Below are 13,135 nucleotides of genomic sequence, written 5' to 3' on the forward strand. Positions count from 1 at the left end.
AGAAACACTGACATGGAAGCATTCCATTCATTCACTACCACATCCCAAGATAGAACTTCATCCCAGTTATTTTATGCGGGATGAAGTGAGGATGTGAAGAAAGAGGCAAAAAGGAGAAACAGTCATACCATCTCAGTCTGTGTATTATCAGCAGCGAAATAAATGTAAAAAGAAATCACATCTAATATAGGGGTTTACAATTAATCTCATGGGACCACTTTTGCAATCTGGAAATGATAATGCGAGGCAAATTGTGTGCATTATGGAACACGTTTATTGCCAAAATTTCTGTCTCTGACAATTACTGAGGCAAGATCTTGAAAAGACCCCTTGGGGAATGAGACATGATGAGAGGGGGAAATGAAATTACCATGTTCTGTCTGTGTAGAGAGGCACACAGCCTTTGGCACCCAGGGCACCTGGTGGGAGCTTATTGTGAAATGTGATTTGCAATTATAAGGTGAGTCATAATTCCACACTAGTGCCAGTATCAGAGCACAAACTCCCCAGGGCTTGTTGAAATGACCGAGGAATATGGAAGAACAGAATATCTGTTTTGGTATAAAGCTTTTTTTACTGGTTAGTGTCTGGAGTCTAACTTAAATGTGTTGGTCATAGGTTACATTTTGACTAAATGTCATTTGTGGACTGAAAGTGTGTGGTCTACTGCAAACTATTTGTCTGATGAATGCCCTTCTTCAGGTTCCATGTATGCACATTTGATTTAGGGCTAGGGTTCTGTTTAAATGTCTATACAGATGTTTCAATTACCCTGCTTAATGCTTAACAATATAGGATGTTTCATATCCTGTAACAGAAAATAGCACCACATGCCCAGTCACAGGTTTGTCATGGCCTTCATGCCCCATATGTAGTCTGATGCCATCTAGTGTTCAAAATGGAACACAACAAAAACAAGATACATATCTTTCATTTTTGATTGAATGAATCTGTCTGTCAATGACATTGGTTGACTGAGTGATTGACTGATTTGACTATCAGACTGACTGACTGACTTGCTGATTGCTGATACAACAGTTAGTAATTCAATGCAATTGAGATATTTTAAAAGGCTGAAATAACATAGCCTAGTAAGGTGAACTCATTGGGTACACATGGAAAATTGCGTCTTCATTAAATCAACAGCTATTTAGTTAGCAATCAGGTTGAAGATCAGGTGTGACAATATTGCAGTAAATATCAAAAGGTCAATTAAGGGTGCCATAGCCTACCATCAATAGGGAGGAAAGGATACTGGCTGGCTAGGCCTGCATGCAGTTTTTGGCCTCTTGCTACAAAGCTTGACAACAAAACCTTGCATCATGTGTAATTAAATGGGAACTGGGGAGTAATGATAAGTCACTCTGAAGCAAGCACACACCCATGCAGTAAAACGTATGTGTTAAAGGTATTCGTATACACATTGGGAAACTGGCGTATGTAAATTTGCATGGACAACAATGGTAGGAGAGATAAGACGGGATACTTTGGACGATACTTGACGTGGGCTACGTTGACTACGTTGGCTAGCTAGCTGGCTTGGAAGCTGACATCCACCTGCATCCAGAGGTTTAAACAACGCCTTCTCTGATCACCGTCAAGGAGCATGGAGGTATATTTTGATCACACATTATTCTTAACGCATTGGAATTGTTGTTGTAAGGGTCCCTTCAATAACGTTAAATACTGTTAAACCAATGTGAAGTTAACTGTCTGTGAAAAACTGTCGATGTGGTACTAGCTAGCCTACTCGCATTAGAGATACAGTGACATTAGCATAGTTAGCTGATCATCAATCAGATAATGACTTTAACCTTCTTTGGAGAACTGACAGTGAATTGATGTTAGAGAGCTCAAAGTCAGTCGAACCATTACAATAATGAAATATTTAAAGCACAGAGATTTGGATAATTTAGCTAGCGCTGGACCATTTTAGCTTGCATTAGAAGTGCAACGACGTGGAATCGAGGTTAGCTAACGGTAGCTACACTAATATTTATTTCCCTTTGGGGATCAATAAAGTATCTATCTATCACCACCAGAGCATCCTGTTACATGGAAAGTATGACTTTATCTACACAAAACAATATAGCTGCTAATTGCTTATCGAGCCATATTTATTAGGCAACAATACTGCGGCGCCAAGTTGCGTCCATTACGGCTGACGCCTTCGATACCAGCGTTTTGTTATAACGTTATAACAATCTTTGACAACAGTTAACTTGAGTCATACAGTTTAGTGTTGACAACATCTTAAGTTTAATACAAAGAAACATTTAGTATACACATGCCGTTTATGGCAGGCCCATGGGCGTTAGCTTATGTGAGGAAAACCTTGTTGACATGTTAACTGTTAGCTAGCACTAGTGCTAGCTGTCACCAGCAACGATCAGTCAGTTATTATTTGTTTTGGTGGTGTCAAGTCAGAACTTGACGGTGTCTTGAAGAAAAGCCTTGCTCTCGATGACGTCCTTTAGCCACTTCTCCCTGAACCTCGTCTTTCCTGGACGATGTATCAATCTGTTTGATTCCACGAAGAAGTAGACCTCCACCGGTAGTGTTTGTGGTTTGATTTTTGAGATCTCGATGACGAAGAAAACACAAGCTGTTCCCCTAGGAATTGGAGTTCTTCGAGTCGGGACGCTCCACTGTGCTCTGTAATTATATTGTTTATGATACTCCAACTCAATCTCATGAACAAATACTAGACTGTAAAGCCAGCTAGAGTCAATCTCCCATGTGCTAATATACTCTTCAATTTGTTTTTTTCCGATATCAACAGTGAAATCTTTGCAGGTTACCCAATCAATGTTCTTCATCTTGTAGTCAGACAGGGCACCTTGGTCCACTGGTCTGCAGCCCACGATGGTCTGTGCTGTTTCAATGACATTTTTGACGAGTTCGTTTGCTCTCACAACTATATCGGATGAATTCTCCATGACGGTCTGTTAAAACAAAGTATCGGTATTTGGCTCTTGAGGTTTTAAGTTTCAGGTATTGCAGACTTTATCGGTTAGCGTTAGCACCTGGAGAAGTTATCAGCAGTGCTGTCAGTTGCTATGGTGACCGTAAACAGGTAATTTGGGTCCTAGTCAGTGACCGCACATGACAGTGGTTTTTTTATTTTTATATTGGGTGTGTTTGGTTAGAGATGTAGCCTAATGTAAATGTTTTTCTTTATTTTCAGACGTCCAGTCATGATAGAATCCATTTTTGCAGAAGATCCTCAGCCATCACTTTGTGGATTTTTCCCCAATGGAATGCAGAGAAATAAATAGTAATTCAGTTACTTCAAAGAAGAAGCATACCTCTCTATCTGTGAAAAGATGCAAATCCAACAGCCAAACCCATAGCTGGGTATTAGTGATGGCGATCTGAGGCAAGACAAACTGTCTCATTTTAAGTGTCCCAGTGCAGGCCCTTGGAGGAGCTGACGCATGTCCCGAATTAGGACCACGCTGGACACCGTCTCCAAAGCAGTCAGCGGAACGGTGAGTGGAACCGACTTCCTCTCTAAGATCACAAGGCTGAGGCCCGGCACTACCACCACTGCCACCGTTGGTGCCGTGGAGGTCCATGTGCCCAGCCCTGGTGACCAGGAGGCAGCAACTGTTGCCGTGACCGCAACGGCAGTTCGATCGGCCGTCGCCATGGAGGAGCCTGAGCGAGAGAAGATGCACGAGGAGGAAGTTCCGGAGCAGGCGGAAACGCCTCAAATCCAGGCAAGAGAGAAGCTGAAAATCAGCCTGGCCTCTCAGGCCGGCACTGTGTCGTCGTCGGTGGCCAAGCAGACCTTCCAGCGCTTACAGCCGGCTGCGTTCTCCACCAACATGGACGAGACCTACAGCCACCTCTCCCAGCACGTCAACACCTACTTTGGCACTGATGCCCCCCCGGACCCAGCAGAGAACCAGTGGGCCCAGCAAAGGAAAAGCCAAGAACCTTCAGCTCCCAGGCCTCACCTACACCCGTCTCTGAACCAGGAGCATATACCGGTCCTGATGCCTGTAGCGGGGAAAATGCCCATGCAGACTTCCCCTGATTTGCCCTCTATCGAGCACAGTAGCCCTCCTCCTACCACCCCAGTGTCCCCCAAGCCGGAGGATGTTGCCCCAGTGCCGCCAGCCTCCCCCAGGAGGGGCATCAGCCACTACCTCTCCTACCCCAGGCCCAGCGTGCAGAGCTTTGTGGGCAGCTACATCACCCCGCTGGTCCCCAAGTTCCGTTCGGCGGACTCCCAGAGTGCCTCGGGTAAAAAGGACAAGCAGCCGGCCGCCTCGGCCCAGATGGCCTCACTGGAGGGGAAGGAGAAGAGCAAAGAGGAAAAGGAGGCGGAGGACAAGGCCCAAAGACAGCTGTCTCAGAGAGAGAGGGTAGGTCGTCCACAAACCCACCACATCTGTACTGAGTGGCCTTCCATAACTCCTCAATTTCCTTCTTTAATTAATTGGTAACGCCTAATAGTTCAATAATAATCAGTTATGATAAAATAAGTGGCACTAAATCACACTGTATCGGCATCTTGCCAATACACAGTCCTACTTATGTGTTCAAGTTCAAGTTCACATACGTGGTGACAAGTACAAATGCAGTGAAATGGAGACATATACAGTATGTATATGTATTTACATTATATACTGTATATATTCTATATGTTTGTGTTGTGTAGATCATAGCACGTGCGAGTGTGGACAACAGGACGAGGGCTCTGGTGCAGGCCCTGCAGAAAGTGACCGACGTGAAAGTCACCGTGAGCCGAGTGGAAGACCTCAGCTACCATCTAATGGAGTTCCCAGAGACCAGAGGGGTGGCTGTCAAGGTAGGAGTGTGTGTGGGTGTGGGCGACAGAGGTGTGTGTATGTGTGAGTGAGAGACCAAAGGGGTGGCTGTCAAGGTAGAAGTGTGTGTGGGTGTGGGCGAGAGAGGTGTGTGTGTGTCTGTGTGTGTGTGAGTGGGAGACCAGAGGGGTGGCTGTCAAGGTAGGAGTGTGTGTGGGTGTGGATGAGAGAGGTGTGTGTGTGTGTGGGTGTGGATGAGAGAGGTGTGTGTGTGTGTGTGGGTGTGGATGAGAGAGGTGTGTACGTATGTGTGAGTGAGAGACCAGTCTCACAGTAACTGGCCAAGACTGGCACATTTTTGAACTACATTTCTTTGTGAATAACAAAGATGGAAGCATCAGTGCATTTTATTCTCCTAACAAAACAAATCTATAGGGCTCCTGGGCACAGACTCTGTAGGAAACAAGCAAACTGTTGTGCTGGAGCCTAACTCTCCCTGTGCCTCTCCCCCTATCTCTCTCTATCTTTCTCTCTGTCTCTCTCTTCCTCTCCCTCTCACCCTCTCTCTCCCCATCTCCCTATTTCTTTCTCTCTCGCCCTCTCTTCCCCTCTCTTCGTCTTTCCCTCTCTCTCCCTTTCTCGCCCCCTCTCTCTCCATCACCCTCCCTCTCTCACCCTCTCTCTCCCCACGTCTCTCCCTCTTTCTGCCTCTCTCTCCCTCCCCCCCTCTTCCTCTCTCTGTCCCTCTCGCCCTGCAGGAGCGAGTGATCCCGTGTTTGCTGAAGCTCAGGCAGGCGCGGAACCCAAGCCTGCAGGCTGCGGTGAGACAGGCACTGGCCGTGGTGGGCTACACAGACCCGGTCAAAGGTCGCGGCATCAGGGTGCTGTCCATCGACGGAGGAGGAACCAGGTGTCATGAAAAACATTTACATTTACATTTAGCATCTTTATTTGCCATTTGGCTCAGGTACAAGTACATGTGCGTCAGAATTCTTGTGCGAGTCTATCAATCACAAAAATAGTAATAACGATATAAAGAACACAATATAAAAACAATGTATGAACACAAGATATAGATGATAAAGATGTATTCCTTTAGCAGACTCTTTTATCCAAAGCCACTTACCAAAATGAAGAATAGCATTAAAGCTACAATGCAGAAGAGATCTTGGTAACAATAAATACTATCACAATAAACACTACCACCAGAGTGCAGAAGTTTTAATGATCAGTTTCAGTTACCAGTACGTGCATGTTCAGTATAATAGTTTGTTAAAAGTGTTGGAAGGTTGTTAGAAGAGTTGGGTCTTCAAAAGCCAGGATGGAGGATAGAGGCTGTACACCAGATATTGCTTCCGAAAACCTTCAATGTTTTATTACCTAGCTGGATGGTATCATGCCGCAGTAATAGAACAGTAGTATTGTACTCTATTGAGATGTACAGTTGTATTTAGGCTTGCATGTACAACCGTGCTTGTAAATGAAACCGTCATGGATGATTGTTTTCCAAATCAATTATTTCCATGCTGAAGGGATATGTGTTTAATGAGGGTGTGTGTTACTGGAAACAGAATGGTTACAATAGGGGCATGTATCTATGTAACGTAAGGGCATCTAACAAAAGCCTCAAATTAATCCTTTCTTTGATTTATTCTGATGAATAAATGAATGCTAACATCATTCATTTATTTCTTTATGTTTATTTTCACCAAGGTCATGTCTTTTAAAACATGTCTTTCGCGACAGTTAATGTGGATTCTTTTGATTGCTGTACATGCATGTTGATCTCACATTAACCCACTGGATGTCTTTCAGGGGTTTGGTGGCTCTGCAGACTCTGCGTAAGTTGGAGATCCTGACAGGCAAACCCATCTATCAGCTGTTTGACTACATCTGTGGAGTCAGTACAGGTAGAGCACTCTGTACTGTTAAAAAACCATCTAGTGATTTAAAAAAAAGTGTGTGTATATATATATATATATATATATATATATATATATATATATAAAATGACTGTAGGAGGAGAACAGACATAAGTTATTTATTCTATCTTTTCAAGCTTTGCTTTATACACACACACACACACACACACACACACACACACACACACACACACACACACACACACACACAGTATAGATAGATTAAATGGCTTATTATATCTGTTGTCTGTTCTCCTCTTACATAGTCATTTTTCTTAGCTTAGCATTTGTTGCTTATCCGAAAAGCAGTCTGTTGTGAAATTTGTTCCTGTAGAGCCCTGTTCAAGTGACCTCTAATGGTTAACCTTTGACCTCTGTTTTCTAGGTGCCATCTTGGCTTTCATGGTAGGGGTGTTCCAGATCCCCCTGGACGAATGTGAGGAGATGTATAGGAAACTGGGTTCCGATGTCTTCAAGCAGAACCTCATTGTGGGAACCGTGAAGATGGGATGGAGCCACGCGTACTACGACAGCGAGATTTGGGAGAACATCCTGAAGTGAGTAGTGCTGTGGTCAAAGGATATTCCCCTTAGAGAGGGAGTGTGTGTGTGTGTGTGTGTGTGTGTGTGTCTGTGTGTCTGTGTCTGTGTCTGTGTCTGTGTCTGCTTGTATTTGAGCTTTGTTTGTGGAGGAGGTATCTTCAGCCTCTGTGGTGATTGCATGTGTGTGTTTTTTGTTTGTTTGTTTTTCAGAGAGAGAATGGGTGATGGTCTCATGATTGACACAGCCCAGAATCCGAAATGTCCTAAGGTAAGTGCCAAATGTCATAAACAATAATTCCATCCAGTACATCAGTAGGTTTTTTTTTTTTTTTTACAGCCAAAGTAGTTCTTGAAAGAACTATTTATTTTCTGGCGATCTAACGGATCCTACACACAGTTGCGTTCCATCAACGCATGCCAGTGGTTGTTCCCGACGGAAGCCATGCAAACATGCAAATGACTTGAAGTATAACCGTAATTTGATTGGTTGGTGCCGTCCGTCGATTGGCTTGATTGGCCGGTGCCGTCTGTCGGTGCAGCAACAGCTGAACTTCTCAATGTGAGCGACGGGAGAAACGCGACGCAACGGACCGACAATTCAGTTCGGCAACGGATGACGTGAGCCCATGTAAAGTGAATGGGATGCGTCTCCAGCAACGCAATGCACGCAGCTGTGTGTAGGAGCCGTCAGTAAAACATGTTTTTAGAAACAACAGTGAATTGTCCAATGAAATAGGATAGCTGGTCTTTAAAATCATCTTCGCCATCTCCCACATACATTCTCCAGAGTCAGTAGACTGTGTTGCAGGGTTCCCACGGGTAATGGAATTTCTGGAATATCATGGAATTTTAGAAAGTCTATTCCAGACGTGGAAAGTCAGGGAATTTTATAATTTCGGGGGCAAAGTCATGGAATATCATGGGATTTTGTAGCAGTTCAAAATTTACTTGCCGAAATACATTAATACAAATATATTTCCACTCAGAATTGGTGTATATCTGATTATTAGCTTTACTGCTTGCTTGAGTAGTTGTGGTTAGTCCAACTTTGTTTATACAATGCCCATTTATTCATCTTCCACATTAAAAAAGTAAAAGATTCTTGAACGCTACGCGAAATCATTGGTCGGTATATTGTACCATTTATTATGTAGAAGGTCATGGAAATTTAGATTTTTTGTCAGGAAAAGTCAGGGAATTTTACATTTGTCTTAGAGTGGGAACCCTGGTGTTGTCCTCTAGGTGTCAGCAGTGAGCACGCTGGTGAACCGCGGCCTGCCTCTGAAGGCCTACGTGTTCAGGAACTACAACATGCTGCCCGGTGTGCGCTCCCACTACCTGGGCGGCTGCCAGCACAAAATGTGGCAAGCCATACGCGCCTCCTCCGCCGCCCCGGGGTTCTTCCAGGAGTGCATGCTGGGAAACGACCTGCACCAGGTGAGTGGGACCACCGAGTGGGACGTGTGTGTGTGCGTGTGTGTTGGTTGGTGTGGGTGTGTGTTGGGGGGTGTCAAAACAGGTACTTAATGCTGCAGAGCACTGTTGATAAAAAAGTCTGTAACAGTTTAATCCAAAGCAGTGTTTCCCATACATTGACTTATTTGTGGCGGCCCACCACAATATCAACACTGACCACCAAACAATGATCTATGTTTTACTACTTGAATGGGATGAAATCCTTTCATTGTAGAGCTATGTGCACCTTTGCACAGCCTCTCCTTGTGTCTCTGTCCCCCAACAAACCTGCATGCACGTTTAATGAAAACATAAAAAATCCTGCAAGGATTGTTATTGGCAGAGAAGACGACTGGCTAAATCGTGATTAAATCCGTTAGCATCATAATGACATTGCGCAAATTTGTTCAAAACTGTGAACTCCCCCCGTGGGTATTGAATGTTGTAAACGGGGAGGCTAACCGCTACCCCACCACCAGGGGGAGCCAGTTTTGGCAGAGGGTGCCATATCGTGGTATCTCATAAGATAAGCAGAGCTGCTGAGCTGGACTGGGGATGTTAGACAGCAGCACATTTGAAAACCCTTGTCAGTTTAGGTCTGCCCACTTAGAGGGTCATGGTGGCACGTTAAATGGGCCTCCATCAGGTAAGCAACTCCCGTTGGTGTGAGGCCTTTCAGTCCTGGGCCTGGACTCTCTCTCTCTCTCTCTCTCTCTTTCTTTCTTTCTTTCTTTCTTTCTTTCTATCTCTCTTTCTCTCTTTCTTTCTCTCTCTCTCTCTCTCTCTCTCTCTCTCTCTCTCTCTTTCTCTCTGACTCGGCACATTCTCTGTGTGTCCTTCCTATTTAGTTTTGTTTAGTGCATGCTTGGTCCATTTCTTTTTTTTGTGTGTTTGTGGCATTATCAATTAATACCAGTATGCGTGTTAGAAATGTCCACACTCTTCTCACTCTGGGTTGTGTAAATTCACCAGTTCAGATGCTGTTAACTCCAACAACTCCCTTTGCTCCTTGCCCTCCCGCCCACTGGTGCCTATTCTCTTGTCTATATTTAGGTAGATTGCTCTGAAGCAATTAGTCTCAAACAGGAACACCTAGCTCTTTGTCCTGAGATCAATAGTAGTTAGCTAAAAGTGCCTTGCCTGGAAAAGCCTCGCCAAGGTCACTCTGAAGGAGAACCCCTTCCCAGTAAGGCAAGCTGTCCCAGTAGGGCTCTACTGCAGTGGCCTTTAAAGCAACCCAATCAGTTCAGGGTTTCCCACAGAATTGAATTCCATTTATGGTTGTTGGTTTGCAGAATTAACTTGGAATACAACAGTTTTTAACAATTAGCACAGTGTGGTTATGATGCTAACCAGATTTAAGCACAATTTAGTACAACCTGGAAAATCATTGTGTGGTGGTCAATGTTGATATGGTGGTGGGCTGCCACATATAAGTCAATGTATGGGAAACACTGCAGTTTATTTTACCTTGAAATAACGGCTTTAGACTACCTCTGATGCTGCACTGTAGCATTGTTGATTGGGCAGGATCTGGACCCTTTTAGTCAGTTCAGGACCGTTTACGGCTTATAACTGCGTGCCATCTTGGCGCTAAATGGCATTGACTATTGACGCCAAGGGGCATAGGAATCAACTCTGTTATTGTGTTGTTTTAAATGGTTTCAAGAGATGAGGACTAAGAGGGTGATTTTCTTTTATCTGGGGTGATTTTCTCCACACCGTGTGCAAATATCAAAGTGTGATTCCCCCCCCCCCCAGGTCTCTGTCCTTAGTCGCACTACAACCTCTGTGTGGGAGTGGGAGTGGTACCTTTATATCCTCTTGAAAGGGAGTGAAAGGGAATTCCTGATGCTGACCACCTGTGAGAGACTATTTAGTAATGAGCTCATTAGTGCTTTTCGTATAGCAAAATCTCAAGCCAGTGCGGAATGTGAAATATTGAGGTACTTGTTTTTTTGCTGAGAGTTTCAACCTCATATACAATGGGCCAGGTTTTTTAGTCGCTGGGCAGTCAGATGACTAGCTCCTAATGGTCTGATCGATGATCACGGCAAGTTGTCCACTGATGATTAATGTTCTTGTCTACATAGTCGTTTGGACAATAACATTGCTGCACAAAAAGTTTCCCTGCGTAGCATCACCTTTACATAAAAATCAGGAGGGAGTTGAAGCTAATTATAGTCCCTTTCAGAGAGATGAGATGTGTGTGTGCGTGCGTGCGTGCGTGCACGTGTATGTGTCTTGACAGCCACAGAAATAGCATCAAACTTTAAGCGTCTTTTTCTTTTGGAGGACGTGGCGTCATCAGCTCTAAAGTGGACTGATTGTCTTTCTCCTCTTCAGGGAGTATTTATGGAACAGACTTGCTCAGATATGTCTGCTGACACTCCATCCCGAGTTGTTTGTTGATGTTGTTGTTGTTGTTTACATAGAGACTGACTCAAGGGAATCTCAGAGGACCCACTGGGTCTAAAAGAGGACTGGGCCTAACCCTGGCTACATCTGTGCCAAAACCATCCTCCTGATTTGCAAAGTAATCCTGTGCTGCACGCTAAATAAATAATGACTGATGCCTCTGTGACAGTTTTCGCTTTTGTGATCATTGAAACACTCCCAGACAGTCTAGTCTGATGGTTAGAAGTGAGGACAGACACTGAGGTTTATACCCAGGTCCTGAGGAAGCATGCTCTCCGATTAGATTAATGACTCACTGTGAGGTCATTCTCAAAAAGTAGCATAAACAGCTGTCCAAAAACGTCACTCACTCTCTCCCTCATAACGACTTATTGAGGGTAGCCTGGCACACTCACTCATAACGGTCTGCTGTCGCGAGGCTGGCACAACTAGCTAGCCTGGCACAACTTCATGTTAGCATTAGCATTATCCCGGCATTAATCAACCCTCACCTCCTCTGACTCAGCCACCCACCCGAGATGCACTCAAGGGGGAGCCAGTCGTTTGAAGGCAATCCGAAGCCAAGCCCAGCCAAAGTCACAATGTCCTCTCGCTGGGGCAAAAAAATAGGATTAATCACCCCAGCCCTCACTTTCCCCCTGGTGCTGTCGGAGGATGTGTCATACGCCAGCGTCTGCTCCTGCGGCTTGCCACCGGCCTCACACAGGCTCGTCCACAAAGTGGCCCTTGTCTGCGTTTAAGAGCATAAGACAGAAGTCCAGTAGACTTGATGAATGAGTTACATTCAGCACTGCGCAGATGGGACTTCTGGAAAGTTCCATGCGGCTGATTTATGAGTATGACCGTTGCACCGCACATTTGACAGGTACACAATTGCCGCCACTTTTGTATAGTAGTCCCCACCACCACCAGCCCTCACTTCCCTGCAACCCCCACTTAGCCTGCAGCTGCTCCACAGATTCCAGAAAGCTGTTACTTGTTGTGGAAAAAATAGATGGTGACATTTATCTTAATCTACGACTATTAGAATGTTTTTTTTTTTTTTTTTTTTTCACTTTTTGACATGATGGGAAAGAACTGTGGTGAATGCGTACTGTAACATGCGTTGGAATTCCTTGTGTTCTAGAACCTTCCGTAGGACAATATGGAAGGTGCAGGCGAATTTGGCAGAGGCAGATGTTTAACACCTCGTGAATACCTTACAGTTGAAGAGTGAGTGAAATCATTCCAAATTGTGCCATTTAAAAGTTGTCAATGTTTGTTCGACAAGATCTAACTCCCCTCCCCTGTATCCACAAACGTTTGTTGTGACTTCAAAACACACTTCTGATCATGGCGTTAAAGAAGATCAAGATAAGATTTTGCCCATTTGCAGACACTGTCATCCATCCAAAGAGCTACATTTCATCAGTGCTTGTACTTTCTGCAACCCTTAAACCGGTATGTGACGGGAATGTTGGAAATTGAACGTTCTAAAGAATATCTGGGTTTATTTATTTATTTATTTGATGTTAATTTCACAGGGACAATGCTCAATTGTCAATTGGGCCAGATTATAGCCACAAGGCTAATTTACATCTGTTGTCCCTGGGTTCATTGAATTCAACCAGAGCCTTATAGATAGATCTATCTATATGGCTCTGAATTCAACATGGAATTTTAGAACCTTACATTGTTGCTGAAGAGGTTAACAAGTTTTCAAAGTTGTTTGTGTGATGCTAAACGCCTGAAGCTCCTGCCCAGATGCTACACAGTTTGGACACAAGCTGAGGACACTGGAGGTGTGGGCAGGCAGGGTCAGCAGAGGGATATTTAAGGCAAAGTTACGCTCGAGGGAATAACGCCCATCCAGTGTGTTCTCTAAAAAGCTGCAGCCTATATTCTTTACGTGGATATCTGAATATAGCAGAAGACAGACGCCTATTTTAGCAGAACCATATTTTATTTATTTATTTAAAAAAAAAAGATCTGGAAATATTGTCATATCAGTGCGTACACTATCAAAGCAAACACAACACAC

The 13,135-nt window shown here is 44.3% G+C and overlaps 2 protein-coding genes across 4 annotated transcripts in view; one reads left to right on the top strand and one right to left on the bottom strand.

The window, feature by feature from the left end:
• The first annotated feature begins 1,320 nt into the window (after positions 1 to 1,320).
• pnpla8 (patatin-like phospholipase domain containing 8) overlaps positions 1,321 to 13,135 on the top strand; it is a 26,125-nt gene continuing 14,310 nt past the window's right edge. Inside the window, exons 1-9 of one of the 3 annotated variants that reach the window (XM_076296990.1) lie at positions 2,569 to 2,657; positions 2,783 to 3,076; positions 3,188 to 4,373; positions 4,670 to 4,819; positions 5,537 to 5,688; positions 6,594 to 6,688; positions 7,086 to 7,257; positions 7,453 to 7,510; positions 8,485 to 8,679. In XM_076296990.1, the coding sequence (XP_076153105.1) occupies positions 3,438 to 4,373; positions 4,670 to 4,819; positions 5,537 to 5,688; positions 6,594 to 6,688; positions 7,086 to 7,257; positions 7,453 to 7,510; positions 8,485 to 8,679 (1,758 nt within the window). In that variant the 5' untranslated portion in view covers positions 2,569 to 2,657; positions 2,783 to 3,076; positions 3,188 to 3,437. Of the gene's footprint in view, positions 1,613 to 2,568; positions 2,658 to 2,705; positions 3,077 to 3,187; positions 4,374 to 4,669; positions 4,820 to 5,536; positions 5,689 to 6,593; positions 6,689 to 7,085; positions 7,258 to 7,452; positions 7,511 to 8,484; positions 8,680 to 13,135 lie in introns of those variants that run through there. The other 2 variants (XM_076296989.1, XM_076296991.1) reach the window with 2 other exon arrangements.
• Positions 1,986 to 2,939, bottom strand: akap14 (A-kinase anchoring protein 14). The gene has a single exon (XM_076297211.1). The coding sequence runs from the start codon at positions 2,937 to 2,939 to the stop codon at positions 2,424 to 2,426; it is 516 nt and encodes a 171-aa protein (XP_076153326.1). The 3' UTR covers positions 1,986 to 2,423.

Source organism: Alosa pseudoharengus, unplaced genomic scaffold (genome assembly GCF_046254945.1).
Source record: "Alosa pseudoharengus isolate Yale_2024_CS ecotype anadromous, Long Island Sound unplaced genomic scaffold, YU_APseudo_1.1 YU_APseudo_1.1_scf_20, whole genome shotgun sequence".
Lineage (NCBI taxonomy): Eukaryota > Metazoa > Chordata > Actinopteri > Clupeiformes > Clupeidae > Alosa > Alosa pseudoharengus.

Coding starts and splice junctions, on each gene's coding strand:
- akap14 (XM_076297211.1), bottom strand. CDS start 2,939: ATGGAGAATTCATCCGATATAGTTGTGAGAGCAAACGAACTCGTCAAA.